Source organism: Acinonyx jubatus, chromosome D4 (genome assembly GCF_027475565.1).
Source record: "Acinonyx jubatus isolate Ajub_Pintada_27869175 chromosome D4, VMU_Ajub_asm_v1.0, whole genome shotgun sequence".
In the NCBI taxonomy this organism is placed as follows: Eukaryota; Metazoa; Chordata; class Mammalia; order Carnivora; family Felidae; genus Acinonyx; species Acinonyx jubatus.
In genome coordinates, this window is record NC_069391.1 from 1816771 (window position 1) to 1834006 (window position 17236).

The 17236-nt window shown below is 54.2% G+C and overlaps 1 protein-coding gene across 2 annotated transcripts in view; it reads left to right on the forward strand.

Moving 5' to 3' along the window:
* The window catches only part of CAMSAP1 (calmodulin regulated spectrin associated protein 1), a 59022-nt gene that overhangs the window by 23618 nt on the left and 18168 nt on the right, over positions 1-17236 (forward strand). The window contains exons 5-7 of one of the 2 annotated variants that reach the window (XM_027051829.2): positions 7905-7985; positions 8939-8971; positions 11532-11673. In XM_027051829.2, coding sequence (XP_026907630.1) covers positions 7905-7985; positions 8939-8971; positions 11532-11673 — 256 coding nt within the window. The remainder of the gene's footprint in view (positions 1-7904; positions 7986-8938; positions 8972-11531; positions 11674-17236) is intronic. The other variant, XM_027051830.2, reaches the window with a different exon arrangement.

Consider the following 17236-nt stretch of genomic DNA (forward strand, 5'->3'; position numbering starts at 1 on the left):
GGGGCTGTCTGCCGTCATCTCAGAGCCTGCTTTGGATCCTCTGTACCCCCCTCTCTCTGCCCCTCCCCCGCCTGTGCTCTTTCTCAGAAATAAATAAACTTAAAAAAAGAATAAATCCTCATAGTTTTTTTAGGTGTAAGACCCAGGCTTCAAAGCACAGCTAGGCGCTCCCAGGTGCTGGGCCGGAAGCGGAGGCCTTTGGCAGGATGGGGACGGGTCCCTCCAGGGCCGGCTTCAGCGCCCGCCTGCTGTTGTCTCAGGCACCGGGCTCTGTAGGCGACCACGGGCATTTCCCTCCCACGTGTAATGGGCGGACAGTGGTGGCCACATGGCTGAGGTTCATTTGTAAAGGCTTTTGATTGGTTTTGATTGGTTTTTGCCAAATTTCTGACCATAAAGACTATAGTATCTTTTTCGTACTCTTAGTCCGTCGAGGTGTCTTTTTCCATGATTTCCCATAGATTGGATATTAGTAAAAGAATATTTGCTATTTTTAATTTTAATTTTAATTTTTTAATAAAAAATAAATAATGAGTTTAATAAAAAAAATAAATGTTTTTGACATTTATTTATTATTGAGAGAGAGAGAAACAGCATGAGCAGGAGAGGGGCAGAGAGAGGGAGGGACACAGAGTCGGACGCAGGCTCCAGGCTCTGAGCTTTCCGCACAGAGCCCGACGTGGGGCTCGAACTCACAAACCGCGAGATCGTGACCTGAGCTGAAGTCGGACACAACCGACTGAGCCACCCGGGCACCCCTCCCATTTTTTAAAGGTGGGGAATAGTGTCATCTTCTACTCTCATTTCTTCATTTACTGGTAAAGTTGAAGTTTAAGAGAGAGTGTACGTTTGGCTGTTTGTCTTTCTCTTTGATAAATTACTTGTCTGTGATCTTTGGCCATATTTCTTTGGGGGAGGGGCGCATTCCTTTTCTCCCGTGCCTGATCAAGTTTCTCCTAATCCCATTAAGGGCGTTGCCTGTTTGCCGTATTTGTGTAGAGGATTTTCCAGGTTACTGCCGCCCGTTTGCCTGTGGACTTGGCTGATGTGTGGAAGATGATCTTCATGTGGTGCAGCCTTTATCTGCTGACGTGCATTTTCCGGTGTTAACCTCTGTCTTTCAAAGAGGTGCACTGTATTTCTGACTCTGCATCGGCCTCTGGCGGGCGTTGCCTTCTGATTTACTGCTAGCTCACGTGACCCTCCCGTCCGGTCCCTGCTGGTCCACTGTGGTCACACGGCCTACTGTGGTTGGATCTGTAGTCAGATGACCAGGTATGACTTTTCAACAGCTCACGTCCCTTTTCTTGTGCCACACTTCGGTTTTCCTGGAGTTGGTACTTGCTTTGTTTTTTTGTGGCCTTTCTGGTCCTTGCCTAATATTTATCGTTTTATTCAGTGTTTTCCAAATTTTGTATTTCCTTAGCATTTCCAAATGAACTGAGTTTCTTACGTTGATAGATTTTCCCTTGTGTGTGTTCTCATTCTCTGATGTCGACTGAGCGGTGAGCTCTGGCCAAGGGCTCCCCCACACTTGCTGCCTCCGTGTGGTTTCTTTCCGGCACGGGTTCACGGTGTCAGATGAGGGGTGCGCTCGCTGAGGAGGTTTCCGACACTTGCTCAAGGGGCTCCTCTCGGATGTGAGCTCTGATGCGGGGTGAGATGTGCCTCTATGCTTTGTGTACTGAGGGTCTTTCCCTGGACTCAGAGGAGGTGTCAGCTCCCCCAAGCTTTTCCTTCAGGGAGAGTGGCCGTGGCCTCTGCAGTGTGGGTCCTCTGGTGCCTGACAGTTTAGAGCCGGGTCCAGAAGCCTTCCCACCTTCATTTGGCGGCTGGGTTCTCTCCCCACCGAAAGCAGCCTCCATGTTTGATAAGGTTCGGGCTCCTGTGGGTTCACGTGCGGTGAGTTTTCCCTTCAGCGTCAGTCTTTGATGCCTCATAAGATCTGGATCTCCTTTGAAACTGTGGTTGTGGATAATGTTCCCAAGATTTCTGCTGTGTGAATAGTGCACATTTAAGCTCTCTCACCTCCGTGCTGGCCATTTTCACTCGTGAAGGTATTTTTGTGGGTTCGCTTCCTTTTCGTGTTTGGCTCTGTGTCTGGGTGCTCTCCGCAGCTCCAAAGCTCCTCTTCCGCAGCTCTGGAGTCACAGTCAGGCCTGTCAGGTGACTGCTGTGAGTTTCTTTCTCTTTTTATGTGCATCACTTCCAGGGACCACTCTCCCTCTCCCCCTCCCCCTCCCTCCTCCCTCCTCCCTCCTCCCCCTAGATGATCAGGCCCTCTGGGGGGTATAAATTGCCCTCCCCAGGATTGGGGCTACCACCAAGCTGTCCCCCAGATTCCCTGCTCTTTGTGTGAGGGACTGAGCTGTCCTCTGTCCCCAGAGTTGTGGCCTTTTACCGTGACCGTCTTGCTGTGGCTTTTGACGTTTTTACCGCTGCCCAGCCCGTTGCTGTAGTCTTTGAAAGACAAAACCCGGCTTCACTGCTGTATGATTCGCACGCAGCGAACGGGCCCAGTTCTTTGAGTTTGACCAGTGACTGCTGTTTAACATTCGCCACAAGGCACCATTTCCATCGCCCTAAATGAGTTCTTCTGTTTCCCTTTGCGGTTTGCCCTCCAGCCCAGATCGCCCCTGATGTGCTTTCTACAGTTAGAAGTTAGTTTTACCTCTTCTGGGTTTTGATAAAACTGGGTCATGCGTATGTACCCTTCACGGAACAAAGTGATTCTGAAGTTAATCTGTGTTAGTGCATCTGGCAGTGGTTTTCTTTTTACACTCTGGAGAGTTCCATCGCGCGAACAGACCACGGTTTACCCGTTCCCCTGCCGGTGGACGCTGCGGTCATTTCCAGTTCTGGTCTGTGCTGACGAAGGCTGCCGGGAACCTGTGTGTACAAGTCTTACCCGAGACACGTATTCCTTTCTTTGGGTCACATACTTAGGCATAGAATTGCTGGGTTGGTGATAAAGTCGCATTCAACGTTAGGAGGAACTGCCCAGGTATTTCCCAAAGTGATGGCAGCACTTTGAGCAGCGCCAGTAAGAGAATTCCAGCCGCTCCAGGCTTGTGCCAGCACGTGCGACAGTCTGTCTGCCAGCGGTAGCCGTCGAGCGGATGTGTGGGGCTGTCCTCCCGCGGTTTTCATTTGCGTGCCCCTCGCCGCTGAACACACCTGTGTATGTTTTGTTAGGTGTGTGTTCCGATATTTTGCACGATTTCAGGTTTTGTATTTAATTCTGTGTCCGTTTTGGGAGCCCGTGATTTTCAAGGAATTTCTCAGCTGTGTTTTCCTCGTTGAATTAAATGACTGTCCTTTAAACGTGTGTACGTGTGCCTGTAACGATGCCCCCTGGTGTTTTCTTGCTCCAGGTGATTTCTGTCACTTTTTTTCCTTCCCTCGGGTTGGTCTGGCTTGTCAGTCTCTCTAATCTAAAAACCTGCTTTAGGTTTTTACTGGTTTCTTCTATTGTTTTCTATTTAATTTCTTCTCTTTTAATGATTTAATCAATTAAATTTAATTTTTTAGTAATCCCGACACCCAGTGGGGTCGAACTCATGACCCCAAGATCCCCAGGTGCACATTCCACCGACTGAGCCTGCCAGGAGCCCCTCTCATGGTGTCTCTCTCTCTCTCTCCCTCCCTCCCTCCCTCCCTTCCTTCCTTCCTTCCTTCCTTCCTTCCTTCCTTCCTTCCTTCCTTTTTCTTTCTTCCTTTCTCTTTCTTTCAAGTTTATGTATTTGTTTTGAGAAAGAGAGTGAGTGTGAGTGGGGAAGGGGCAGAGAGAATTCCAAGCAGGCTCTGAGCTGTCAGTGCAGACAGAGCCTGTCTCGGGGCTTGATCTCTGGAACTATGAGATCAAGAGTCAGATCCTCTTTCTACTGAGCCCCCCAGGTGCCCCTCTTGTTTTCTTTCTACTTAAAACGAGTTTGTTTATTTAAAAAAACGTTGGTTTTAAGTTTATTTATTTTGAGAGAGAGAGAGAGAGAGAGAGAGCGCGAGCGAGCAAGCACGAGTAGGGGAGGGGCAGAGAGAGGGAGAGAAAGAATCAGAAGCAGGCCCCGCGCGGTCGCACTGTCAGCGTAGAGCCCAACTCGTGGCTAGAACTCACGAACTACAAGATCACGGCCTGAGCGGAAGTCGAGAGTTAGCTGCTCAGCCAACTGAGCCCCCCCAGGCGCTCCCTAACGCGAGTTTCCTACGGACCCTGTGGAGTTGGCCCTGCTCTTTTATTCAGTCCGAGAATCTGCCTTGTTGTTTAGACCAGTTCTATTTAACGTGATGGTTGAGGTCTCTCGGGCTGACATGCTGTCGGCTTTCCATCCGTCTCATTTTGTCTTCTTCTCTCTTCTCTTCTGGCTTATTTTAGGCTGGGCATCTTTTGGCACTCCCTTCTCTCCGGGAGTTCTTGGGGCTGGTCCAGGCTTTAGTCCCCACCGTCTGCCCTCAGGCAGGGTGACGCCGTGTCCCTCGGCTCATCGGCGATGACCTCTCTGCCTCCCTGGCCGCTGTGCCACTGCCACCTGCTTTGCTGCAGCCTCAGCGAAATCACGGGACTTGTGTTCTCAGCGCTTGTCCGGTTAGGCTTGTTTTAAGGTGATTGGAACTAGGGAATGTTTATCCACGTAGTTTCCATTTCTGTTCCCCTTCGTTCCTCTGTGTAGATAAGGAGCTCTCAAACTTTTGGTCTTAGGTCCCCTTTTACACGCTTAAAAAAACTGGATTATAAAGAATTAAAAAAAGTTAATCTGTCAGTATTTATCATGTTATACATTAAAAACAAGAAAATTTAGGGGCGCCTGGGTGGCTCAGTCGGCTAAGCGTCCGACTTCGGCTCAGGTCATGATCTCGCGGTTCGTGGGCTCGAGCCCCGCGTCGGGCTCTGTGCTGACAGCTGGGAGCCCGGAGCCTGTTTCGGGTTCCGTGTCCCCCTCTCTCTGCCCCTCCCCACTCATGCTCTGTCTGTCTGTCACTCAAAAATAAATAAACATTGGGGCGCCTGGGTGGCTCAGTTGGTTAAGCATTGAGTTTGGCTTCGTGGGTTTGAGCCCCGTGTCGGGCTCTGTGCTGACAGCTCGGAGCCTGGAGCCTGCTTCGGATTCTGTGTCTCCTTCTCTCTCTGCCCCTCTGCCACTCACACTCTCTCTCTCAAAAATAAACATTAAAAAAACCACAAAATTTAAAATTTTTATTAATTTGCTTAAAAATAACAAAACTCATTTCATATTAATATAAATAACGTATTCCTTTTTTTTTTTTTTTTTACCAAAAATAACTATATTTTCTGAAAGAGGAAATGGTATTTTACAAATTTGTACGATTCTTTAATATCTGGCTTACCGCAAGGGAAGCCGGACTCTCTTGCCTGCCTTTCCAGAGCGTTTGCGTGGGAACACGCGAAGATGGTCTGGCTTCCTAAGTACGTGTGGGTGGGAGAGTGAGCGCCGTTACGTTCTGTTGAGATTACGGTGTGGCAGAATGCCGTCCTCCCTTCTGATGTCCAGGCGGCCGCTTCTGCATGGTTAGCCGTGGGGTCTGTCCTGCCGGTCTGCGGGCCGTTTTCTGGGTCGTCTGCACTGACGAGCGGGGACTTAGGGTCGCCCCGCTCCTCCCTCTTGCCTGCAAGTCCGCGTGCTCGTTTGCTTTTGATTCGACACCAAAACTTGACAGGTAGTAGTTTCTCAGAGGTTAATTGCAGTATGGAGCTTGAAACTCTTATCAGCTCCTTAAAAAATTTTGGGATAAGATTGAGGTTATAAAACGCAGTATTTTGAAGTCTCCAGTTCAGTGGTGTTTAATATATTCACAAAGTCGTACAGCTGTCATCGCCAGTTCCAAACGTTCTGATCACATCCGGAGAGTTCCCGTCGGCGCTCACTGCCCATCCCCGCCCCGGCCCCTGGCCGCCCCGGGTCTGCCTCCTGTCTGCACCCTTGCTGACCGTGGCATTTCGGGTCAGCGCGGTCCTACGCTTGGTAGCCTTTTGCGTCTGGCCGCCCGCACTCAGCGTTGCGTTTTCAGCTGTCACCCGTGCCGGAGTGTGTCGTGGCCCGCGACGGTGCTCCGCCCCCTCGTGTGGCGGACGTGCCGCTCCTCGGCCGGGGGACGCTTGCGCCCGTCCTCCGCCCTCGTGGATGCTGCTGCGGTCGTTGTGGACGAGGTTTGTGTGCTGTGCTGTCCTGTTTCTTGGGTGTTTGGGGACGGGATCGCCGAAGCGTGTGGAAACTTGACCTTTTTGAAGAGCAGCCTCGCCATTTCTTACCTTTTCGGCGGTGTCTCCGGTCTCCAGTGTCCCACGTCCTCACGGACGCTTGCTTTCTGATTGTCTGATTCTAGCCGTTCTGGAGGGTGTGAGGTGTTGTCTTGCGGTTCAGGTTCGAATCTCCTTCGGTGGGGAGCCCCTGCGAGTTCGTGCGAATCTCCTTCGCGGGGAGCCCCTGTGAGTTCGTGCGCGTGGCCACCTGCAGGTCTCCTCCGGAGAGACACCTTTTCAGATCCTCTGTCTTTTTATTGTTAGGAGAATTCTTCTGCATGTTCTGGATACTAACTCCATGACCTTTGTCCTCGGTTATATTAAAGTCCACTTGTGGCTCTTGCGTCCTTCCTGGCTCTTTTAGTCCCTGTGTCTTGGTAACGTCGCGCATTGGTCATTCGGAAAATAGTTTCAGGGAGGGCTGTGTAGATCTTTGCGACGTTGTCACGTTTCATGAACGGTATCAAAGATTACATTCGTTGGTATCGCCATCAATCTAATCAGAAAATCCTTTTCCGTATTAGAAAACTCTCGCATATGACAGAAACACATCGTGTGAAAAGGTTTTATTGTGAAGAATTGCGGAACATGAAGAGATACACAGAGAACATGAATGTGCCTACCACCCAGATTTTACAAATAATGTTTTATAATACTTGCTATATTATCCATCTGTCTATCCTTCAAAGAAGAATTTTTTGAATACCTATTTTTGAGAAAAAGAGTGTGAGCGGGGGAGGGGCAGAGAGAGAGGGAGACCCAGAATCCGAAGCGGGCTTCAGGCTCCGAGCCGTCAGCACAGAGCCTGACGCGGGGCTTGGACCCACGAACCGCGAGACCATGGCCTGAGCCGAAGGAGGACGCTCCACCGACAGAGCCCCCCAGGCACCCCCACTATCTATTCTGATTCATTTGTTTTAAAATTTATCTGTATTGATTTTCCTCTTACCGTATTTTCAAAACAAATTTTCTACCTTCTTGATTCGATTTGCATGAGTTCGTTTATGTGTATTCTTGTTTAGTAAAACATTCGGTTCTGTGTCTTTTCATCTCATAGCTTTGACCGTGTCCTTGAAGTATTGATGAGTGTCTTTCCTCATGGTGTTACTTTGTAATTGTAGTTTTGATTTTATCGTTGGGTTAATCATTCCAGGAGAGAGTAAGTTCTAAGAAGTGTTAGCTAGGGAGCGCATGGTTACATTTTATGATTGAAGTTTATCTGGTGTTACTTGTGAACGGTCAGGGAACATGCGAGCCACCCCCTAGGCCCTGGGTGGGAGCGTCTGCCCCACACTGTCTTACCGGCGGCATTTGCTGATGGTGGCAGCTCGCGTTGTTTGAGCACCTCGGGCATTCGGTGGCGTGGCTCATTGGCCCTGTTGTGGGCGGCCATGAGCGTGGCCTGCGTGTGGAGGCACAGAGTGTGTCCTGCAACTGCAGGCCAGCTCTGGGGTCTCGCCCAGCACAGACCACGTGGAATGTGTGTATTTCTGCATCTGTGTAATTGGCCGAAACCACTTATTCTCAACCTGCGTCTGAGAGTCCGACTGCAAACGAGCGAGGTGGGCTCTCTGGGTGGGAGGTGAAGCTACCGACACAACCCACAGAGAAAGTTGTTACCCTTTTAATGCATTTTTTTCTGCTTCAGGTAAATCTTAAAATGAGAGAGATAACAGAGAAAGAAGTCAAGCTAAAACAGCAGTTATTGGAAAGTCCGGCTCATCAAAAGGTAAAGGGTGCCCTTAACCCTCCCGGAACGCGTCTGGTGACGCTCGCGGTTGTCACGAAGTTTGTCGAGTCCGCCACTGGCTTCCTCTTTGTACTCGGCCCGGAGGGCGTTCCCAGGTCTCCGCCCAGTGGCCCTGGTGGTGGGCGTGACCGTGTGCTCCTCTTTCCTCCCTGCAAGGGGGGGGGGGGGTGGCCTTGTATTTAACTGGGGAAGGTGAGGGAGAGGTCGGGCGCATTGAAGCTCGAGGAGGCGGGGCGTACGGGACAACCTGGGAATTGGCTTCTAGATTCACCAAATGGGGAGAAAATTGCCTCCTGTCCAGGGTGCCCTCGAAAACCGCGTCTGTCCCCCGTGAGGTCCAGCGTAGCCGCTGGTGCGCCTCTGCGAGCCTGCGTGGAATTCAGGCAGATGGATGTGGAAATGACACAGGTGGTGTGCTATGCGTCCTGGTCATTTCCGCCCTTTTCTTCCCCTGTGATCGTGGTTTTTTGCCAAGCGGGTGTGTGACCGAATCCCCATCCCCTAAATGCGCATGAGATATGACCCGGCCACGTCTGTGGTCTCTTGCGACCCCTTACCTGGTCCTCTCACTGCCGGCGGTGGGGGGGTTGGGGGGGAGGCCGTGGGCAGCACACCCCGGGCCGCGTGTCTGTGAGCCTCCTTGTCCGTCACGTGGGCACAGGGGACACGCCTGGCACCCCCCGAGTTGCAGTTGGCAGCTGTCCTTTGTGGTGGCCGGTTCACGCCGAGCATCCCGCGGAGGTGCCTGTGTCCCCTCCGCCTCGGTCGTGTGACGATACAGGGCATCCAGGTCATGTGCCCTGGGCGGGTCTCACTTGTCAGAGGACACCCGGCTCTCCTGTGAATATTGTGTGAAAGTGTGCGTGACGCGGTCCGGACGCGGCCCGCCCGCTGACACCGTCTCCTGCCTTCCTTCCCTGCTTCCCGCGCAGTCCCCCTCCAAGTGGTACTGGAAGTTAGTGCCCGTAAGTGACCTCCGCGCACCCGCTGCATCCAGACGGCCATCCTGTCGCAATCACCCGCTTCCATTAAACAGCTGCTCACACCTGAACCTGCCTCTTTTGTCCAATGTCCTCCTTGGTATTGTTGTCACTTTCCTGCAGTACTAGCGAGAATGCGATTCTGGGCTCAGCAGGCTTTCCGTAGACGCGCCCAGTTTGGTTTTGCCAGGTTTCTTAGGTAACTTTAGAGACTGAGGGTTGTGTTTCTTCTTAGGGACGCTTAGTTACTTTTTACGGGAGAACGAACGTACATTCTTTCTTCTCGCAGACACCGGAGAGAAGGAGGGAATGAGACTAGTCTCATTTCCCAAGTTACTGTCTACGTTTTTGGTCCTGATGTTACCTTCCCCGATGGTGGTATTTAATGCGATCTCTCTCAGGAAGTGTCATGTGGGTCATCCGAGGACGAAGGGCCTTGTGGAAGGGAGGGAGGGGCTTCTGTCTCTAGGGACAGCTCCCTGGGTGTTGGGACCACCCCTGCTGCCCGCCCACCTGCCCGGGGTGGGGAAAGGGTCTGAGTTAGGTCAGCGTGGATGCAGGCTTTCTGGGATCCAAGTTAACTTCCTGTAAAAGGAAAGTTACGAGCTAGTGACTTGGACCTACCACGTTAGCTGTGCTCCCCACCTGGTGGTGCATTCTGGGAGCAGAACCAGCGTGCTAACGCCATTCCTGTGGAAAAACACCGGCTACTCCAAGGGGTGCATTTTGCAGTGAAGTCTTAGAACACACCTTTTTGCACACCCCTTCAATTGTCTGTTCCTTTAGTTTAATTACCCAGACCAGGTTATCCTTAGAGTTTTATCGTAAAGGAAATACCACGGCTCTAAGCTGGTAAATCCGACCCACGTGAGCAGTGACATGTTCTGCTTTGTGGCCAACTTTGTGGATAATTTTGCTTCTCTTTGAGATGGATCGGTAACAAAAGAAGAGGAAAGCATTTTTGTGAATCTTTACATGTCTCTTAACTTCCCGAATCCTGAAGGCCACAGCGCTAAGTATGAACTTGTGTTATTTAGTGAAGAGAGCGTCAGAAGTGGAGCTGTCCTGTAGGAAGCAAAGTCTCAGCGGAGGGGTTTGTAGAAGCTGAAAACCGTGACCAAGGGCAGTGAGCGTCCAGGTCTCCTTGGAGACGCTGGTGGCCATGGCTGTGCCTCCAGCGCACAGCACACGGGCCAGTGAGGACGAGCACGGGCGGGTGCGGCCAGGCCGGCAGGCTTGGATGCTTCAGCCCGCTGCTCTGCAGCCTGGAGGTTTTAGGAACCTGACTCGAAGGTCCTACACGGGCTCCCTGGGCCCCGGAGTTCAGCTGTGTCCCCTGATTTTAGTTACACACATGCCATCTGTGCTCAGTGGAGAAACCATTTGCTTCACCGCATGCCATGCTCCGTCCCATGTGTGCCGTGTGGTCTGTGTGGAAGCCTGGCCTGGAGCATGCCCCACGCCCTGCATGCCGCACCCCGGGCCCGCCGCGGGCCTCGAGAAACAAGTTAAGGTCTCCGTCAACACAGACTTGAGTGACACAGAATAAACCGCATTCCCGTTTTGAAAGAATGCGTTAGGCGTGTTTTATACCCGATCCCAGCATCGATTACCCTGTGTATTTATTCAGACGACTTTAAATTCTCGACTGCCGAGAGATGGTTTTTCTTCGGGCTGAACCCATCTGTGCAGCTCTCAGCGACCCACAGTCGTTAGCACAGACTGCTGGTTTCCTCTCTCCCGCTTCTGTCGTGTATTTTCTCCCGCTGGAGAAGGCGCGTCCAGACCGGAAGCGTTAATGCAGGAGGGACGGAGTGCGCGGCAGGACGTCTGGGACAGGCCCCCCTTCCCCAGACGGCTTGCATGTCTGCACGCTCGGAACCTGACGCGGTGCCGTGGGGGCGCGCGGAGAGGCTCGGGGTGGCGTGCATACCCTGCCCTCCAGAGGCGCAAGTGTGGAAACCTTGGAAAAGCACCTGTTTTACGTGGCACCTCCCGTGCATTCGGTTTCCTGACGCTTCGTTGCAGTTATTAAAGGGTCTGGTGGATGTTTTCTATGAAATTTTGTCGAACCGGTTTGGGGAGTTTCTCAGACCAGACGTTAACGTTGTTGTGCGTTTTTCTTACTGGCTGAGGTTCGTGCCGATGATGCGGAGGAAAGGAACAGTCAGGTGGGTCTTCGGAGCATTAGGGCGGTCACTGCTTAACTTGTTTCTCGCTTGCTCAGAGGATGCGGCTTTTGGTCGCGTAGCCACACATTCCGTATCCGGTCTCACGCGCCCTGTAGCGTGGGACAGCCGTGGCACCGTTAGCAGCTAACTGCTGTCCCCCAAGTGTGGCCGTGGCGCTCAGTTCCCTGGATCTTGACGTGTGTGTCCAAGGCCGAGTACGTCATCCAGGCGTGTGAGCTTTTCCATATGATCGCCATTGTTCGAAACATCATCCCGCGGGCATCGGGGCAGTTCTAGATTTAACGGCCTGCCCGTAGCGGCCGGGGTCGTGGAGGCACGTCACGCGTGGACCGTTCTCCTCCTTTCGCCCGCAGGTGCGCTATCGCCGAGAGCACCTGTCCGCGAGGCAGCCGCCCTACTTCCCGCTGCTGGAAGACCTGATGAGAGACGGCAGTGACGGGGCCGCCCTCCTGGCCGTGGTCCACTACTACTGCCCGGAGCAGATGAAGCTGGATGGTGAGTGCGGAGCGCCCCCCCCCGGGGTGGGCGCGAGGCCCGGGCAGCGTCACGTGCAGCCTGATGCACACGCGCAAAAGCCTGGGAAGTGGCTCGCTGAGACGCCAGCTGGGACGTTAGCGGGTTGTGTGCTCACGCTTAACCTGCAGCTGTATCTCGTGAAGAAATTGTAGAGTGTTGAGTGTACGTGACTTCTCTTAAGTTTCAGAACGGGGAGGACTTTGTCCATCCCGCTACAGCTGATGTAAAGCACCTAGAAGCTGCTTGGGGGCTGGGAAGGTGCAGAGTCCGTCTCCGAGTGGCTCGTGCACGAGTGGTGCCGGTGCCAGCGTGTGTCTTAGGCGCTCTCTGCCCGACAGTGGCCGCGTGCGGGGCCCCGGGAACGGGAATTCTGGTTTACCTTGTGCTGAGCGTCCTTCTTTCTGAAGGAGGGAGGTACAGGCCAAGAGCACGGCCAGACGACTCCCCCGCCCGTGAAATACTTGTCTTAGATCCTGGCACCAGAGGACGGAGCAGGGGTCGGTCCTGCTCCGAGTACAAGAGTGCTGGATAGAGCGTCTTTTATAAAGAAAACAACAGCAGAACTTGAAGGAGCGGGAGAGGCTCAGGTTCCAGAGGGTCTCTGCTCTGGAGTGCCAGTCCCGAGTTGCCACCCGTTTGCCCCGAGGCCTGTCTGGCCTCCGGTGCCCCTCTAGCCTTGGGGCTGCGTGTGGTTGGGGGCAGTGACCAGGACCCTGGGCAGGGCTAGGAAAGGCCCATCTGCCGGCCTGGGAAAGATGCCGGAGATGCGTCGGATGCCAGGGGCCCCGGGCCCTGGGCCAGGGATCTTTCTTGAGGAGACAGAGCTGCCAGACTGCATCACGGACGGGGAGGGGCTGAACTAGACGCTGCCCGTGTGGCGAGGGGAAGGTTCTCGTGGAACTGAGTCTCGCACTAGTGGAAGCCCTGGGTCACGGCAGGAGGGAGGTCTGCTGTATGGGGGGTGCCCCGGCTGCTGTGCGTGAGCCCAGTGGGAAAGGAGGACCACGTGGGCCGACAGCCTGCGCAGAACCAGCAGACGTGACAGACAGGCCTGGCACCCGGGCGTGGGCGGAAAGGATGTTGGAAGGAGACACCGGATGCTCGCGGTGACGGCGGACAGGAGGGAGGCGGTGGGAACACTAAGACAGGGGAACGAGCTTGTTGAACGTGTGGTGGAACTTTCCGGGGCCCTCGGCACCTGGTTCTGTTGTCCTCTGCATCCTCGGTATTGCCCAGGTCTGCCTGCGGTTTGCCAGGTTGGGCGGTTCCTGCCGCAGTTGCCTCTGGCCGATCTGTTGGGGGTCTTTAGACAAAGCAGACTCCTGCCAGGAGGGGGTCCTTACGAAAGAGGAGGAATAGCCCGCAAGGACGTGGTGGCGTGTCAGGCCTCGTCGCATCTGGCCCTGGCACGCTGGCAGGTCAGAAACACGACGGACGTTCAGGAGCAGCGAGCGGACTCACTCCCGAGCTTGGTCACGGGGCCTGGCTGATGAAGCAGGTACGAGTGGAGGAAGGCCACGGGATGTGGAACACGAGAGTCACGGGCGTGGGCCAGCGTGCCGACCGCGACGCCGTCCGCTCTTTGAGAATAGCCGAGCCCGGAAGCGTGTGTAAAAAGTGGACTTGACCGTGGCCCTAGAAGAAGCCTCAGCAGCTCGCAGACCACGACAGGTTTCCCGCGGCGCGGCAGAGCGCGAAGTCTTTCTCCAAACCTCTCAACTCTTCAGTGCTCGGAAACCAAAGAGGTTGCTGTCACGTGCTTGTGGCTCAAAGTCGCAGGCTCGGCGCAGTCGTCTAGCGCAGGCTGCACGAGGGGCAGGGTTTTCATCCGTTTTGTTCAGGGACGCGTCCCAGCCAGCAGACCTGGCGCCTGGGACACGCCGGTGTTGAGGAGACAACTGACTGCATAATGGGCGAGCACCACGCACGCCAGAGCCGGTGGCCTCAGGGCACGTTCTGGAAAGTGAGCGCGAACTCGGCTCATCTCGTGCGGTAGAAAAGAGGTAAAGCCAAAGAACGCTGAAGGAAGGAGAGTGGGGGGTGGTCTTCTCTCTCCCGCCAGTCGGAGATCACGACACCAGGAAGGGGCTGAAGCGCAGGCTCTGTCTGGGAGGAGACGGGGCACGTCTGGTCTCGGAGCGGCCGGCACCTCGTGAGGGAGCGGCGAGGAGGGCAGGGGGCTCGTGCCAGGGCAGCAGGCCGGCTCGCTCCCGCAGAATCCCGCAGAGGCCGGGGAACGGACGCACCCGGGGCGTGGGACACCGCGGTGACCTCCTCCCCACACGCCTCAGAGATGGGCCCGCGCTCCTGGGGCAGCTGAGCCAGACGGCTCGAGTCCCAGACGTGTCGCACACGGCCCGGCAGGTACGAGGTGATCCCTGCATCGGTGCTCTGTGTAAAATTCTTCACGCTGGGAGGCGAGCCTGATCTCCGTCCGCCTGCCCCAGGAGGCTGCGTACGTTCCAGCCGGGGAAGGAGTCACTGACGGGTAGAGAGGACTTGGTTCATAAACGCAGTGGAATATCAGGCGGCCACGAGAAAGAGCGGAACCCTGCCACCTGCGACCGCGTGGGCGGACCTGGAGGCTGTTGGGCTGAGTGAAATAATAAAAAAGAAATAATAAAGATAAATAGTGTGCGATTTCATGTGTGTGGAGCGTGTAAAGAGCAAAGCCGAAGTCGCTGTAAATGCAGAGAACGAACTGGTCGTTGTGGGGTGGGCGGGCGCGGGCAAAAGAGCCGGAGGGTGAAGGGGCACAGAACAAGCCACAGGACGAGGGGCATGGGGACGATCGCGGTATCGGAGCGACTTCGTCCGGTGACAGACGTGAGCGCACCTACGCGGTGAGCGTTTCCTAACGTGTGGCCGCCGGACTGCTGTGTGACACTCCTGACGTGTGAGGGGTGTCAGCTCGTCTCCCGTGGCTCCTGCTTGCTCTCGCCGTCTCAAGTGGAACGAACGAAGGTGCTTGAAGACCTTTGCTTTTTACCAGCGTTTCTTCGTGTTAGTGATTTTTCAAGGGAGCGTGTTTTATATCTCGTTTCGTGTCGTCTTACCGACTTTGTGTCGTTGACCAAGTAAGTGGATATACGGTGCTAAAAAACCGGGAAGGACGCTTCTCTGCAGAATCTGGCCTCGGGCAAAGACCCACAGCCGCTGCCCTTGGGCGGCCATCACTGAGACCCCTGCCGCCGCCCGCCCCCCTACCGTGAGGCCCACGTCCCGGTGCCCCGCGCTCGACTCTGGGTGGCCACGGATCCCCCGACACTTGAGGAAGGCACCGGTGTGAACACGAGGCCAAGTCCGCAGGGGCCCCGCAGGTGAGTGGGGAAGACCGTGGAGATGAGAGAGGACGGTGGCCACGGACTGGGTGCTGGAGGAGAGCGTCTGGAACACGGTGTCCTGGACGGAGGTGCGCCGTAACTGGGCAGAAACGGGCCCGTGGAGAGAAAACGTGGCTGCTGAAATTTAAGAGTTCACGGAGGTGCGTGGGGCGCCTGGGTGGCTCCGTCGGTTGAGTGTCTAACTTCGGCTCAGGTCACGGTCCCGTGGTTTTGGGTTCAGGCCCTGTGTCAGACTCTTCTGCACTGTCAGTGTGGATCCTGCTTGGGATTCTCTCGCTCCCTCTCTGTCACTCCCCTGCTCGATCTCTGTCTGTCTGTCTCTGTCTCTCAAAATAAATAAATTAAGAGTTTACTGAAGCGTTAGATGACGGCTTTGAAGAAATCTCCCGGAAAGGACATCTAAAAAGCAGAATGGACAGTGGGAGAGAAGAGGCGGAAAAGCGAGAGGCTCAGTCCAGGAAGACGGGACAGGAAGGTGGGAGGACTTACCCTGGACGCATACGACATGTGCAGGAAACTGCATGTTAGGAGCCACTGCCCACGTGTGACGGACGCTGTCGGCCTGCTGCTGCCTCGATGCCACCCACTAAGGCCCCGGCCCCTGCTGCTGTGGACGCGCTCCCACGTGGGGGTCAGGCTCGGCGCCTTTGCCTTCCGACGTCGGGCCCTCCCTGCCCCTGCCCTGCTCCCCGCCGCAGCTCGCCGTGAGTCCTGGACAAAGGAGGACCCGTTTGTCGTCCTTGGAAGAAGATCTAAGCTGTTTTCTCAGATGCCGATAATCAGTATAAAAATTGTGATTTCCTTTGTTCATTTATTGCCAGCCCAATACATAATTATTTATTTATTTATTTATTTTTTTACAGAAATGGACAAAGTAAGGTAAAAATTCATGTGGAAGAGTAAAGGCCTAAGGGATGAAATTAACCCCTGTAACATTTTATTTGGACGTGTTTGGAAGAGTAAAGGCCTAAGGGATGAAATTAACCCCTGTAATATTTTATTTGGACGTGTTTATGTTTACAGAAGAACGTACAAGGCATTCTTGGCTGTACGTTTATCCACATGCCCCTGTTGTTACATTTTGTCACATGACCTCTGTTTCTGCCTCTGAGCCGTCTGAGAACAACCTGGGGGACAAAGGCACTCTCTGATCGCCGCGAACACCGGGGAAGTTAACGGCGACGCGGCACTGACTCGCGGTCCGAGCGGTTTGTCACTTGTCCCAGTAGTGTCCTTTGTGGCCGTTGCTCCCACTGCTGGTTGTGGCCCGGCTTTACTCCCTCTAGGTGGCTGTCAGGCGGTTCCATCATTCTTGTCTTTCTTGGCTTCGGCCTTGTGAAGAGTACAGGCCATTTGGTTTGTCGGATGTCCCCATTTGGGTCTGTCCGTGTTTCCTCTGATTAGATTCAGGGCTAGCAAGAGTGCCTCCAAAGTGATGCACCGTCCCGGTGCATTTGACTGGGGACATGAGGTCGGGGCGCCCTTGGCTCAGGCCGTGTCGCTGGGCTTCTCCAGTCTGAGGTTGCTGGTTTTGGCTTTCTCGTCATTTGGGGAACTGGCTCTGAGACTGAACAAACAGCCCATTTCCCAGCAGACTTTGACCTGCTGGTGGTCCCGTCCATGGGGAGTTTGCTTGCCCTGTCCTCCTCCTCTGTTTATCAGCTGGCCTGTCACCGCAAGGGAGTGGGGTGCCTTCTTGCCACTTGTTCTTGGGTTGGTTTGCACCACGAGGGCCCCGTGGCTTCTTGTCCGTTCAGCAGATGAGAACCCACGTGTTCACTGTTTTGTGGTAGATTAGTGCCGGTTTCGGGCAAGGTGATTTTGAAGAATGAGAGTGTGGGTACTTGGCTTGACAAAGACCAAGTTTGGTTTAACTTTGGCTAAACTGCTGTGGTTTGGGCCCCGGAGAGTCACGTGGCCCGAAGGAGCCCGGCCAGCGATGTTCCGGGGCGCATAGCACTGTGGACGAGTGGCCATCTGGCTTCAGTCCACATGAGATGGGCGTCCCTGCCTTGGGTGACAGATCTCTGCCTGAAAAGCAAAACATAGTAATTTTGAGAGGAAAACACGGGAAAATACCTTTAGGACATTGGTGTTGGGATGGATTCCTGAAATTACAAGAAGAAAAGCATAAGCGATAGAAAAGATTTTATTACATTTAACCACACGAGAATTCGGCGTGCTGACGGAGGAACTGT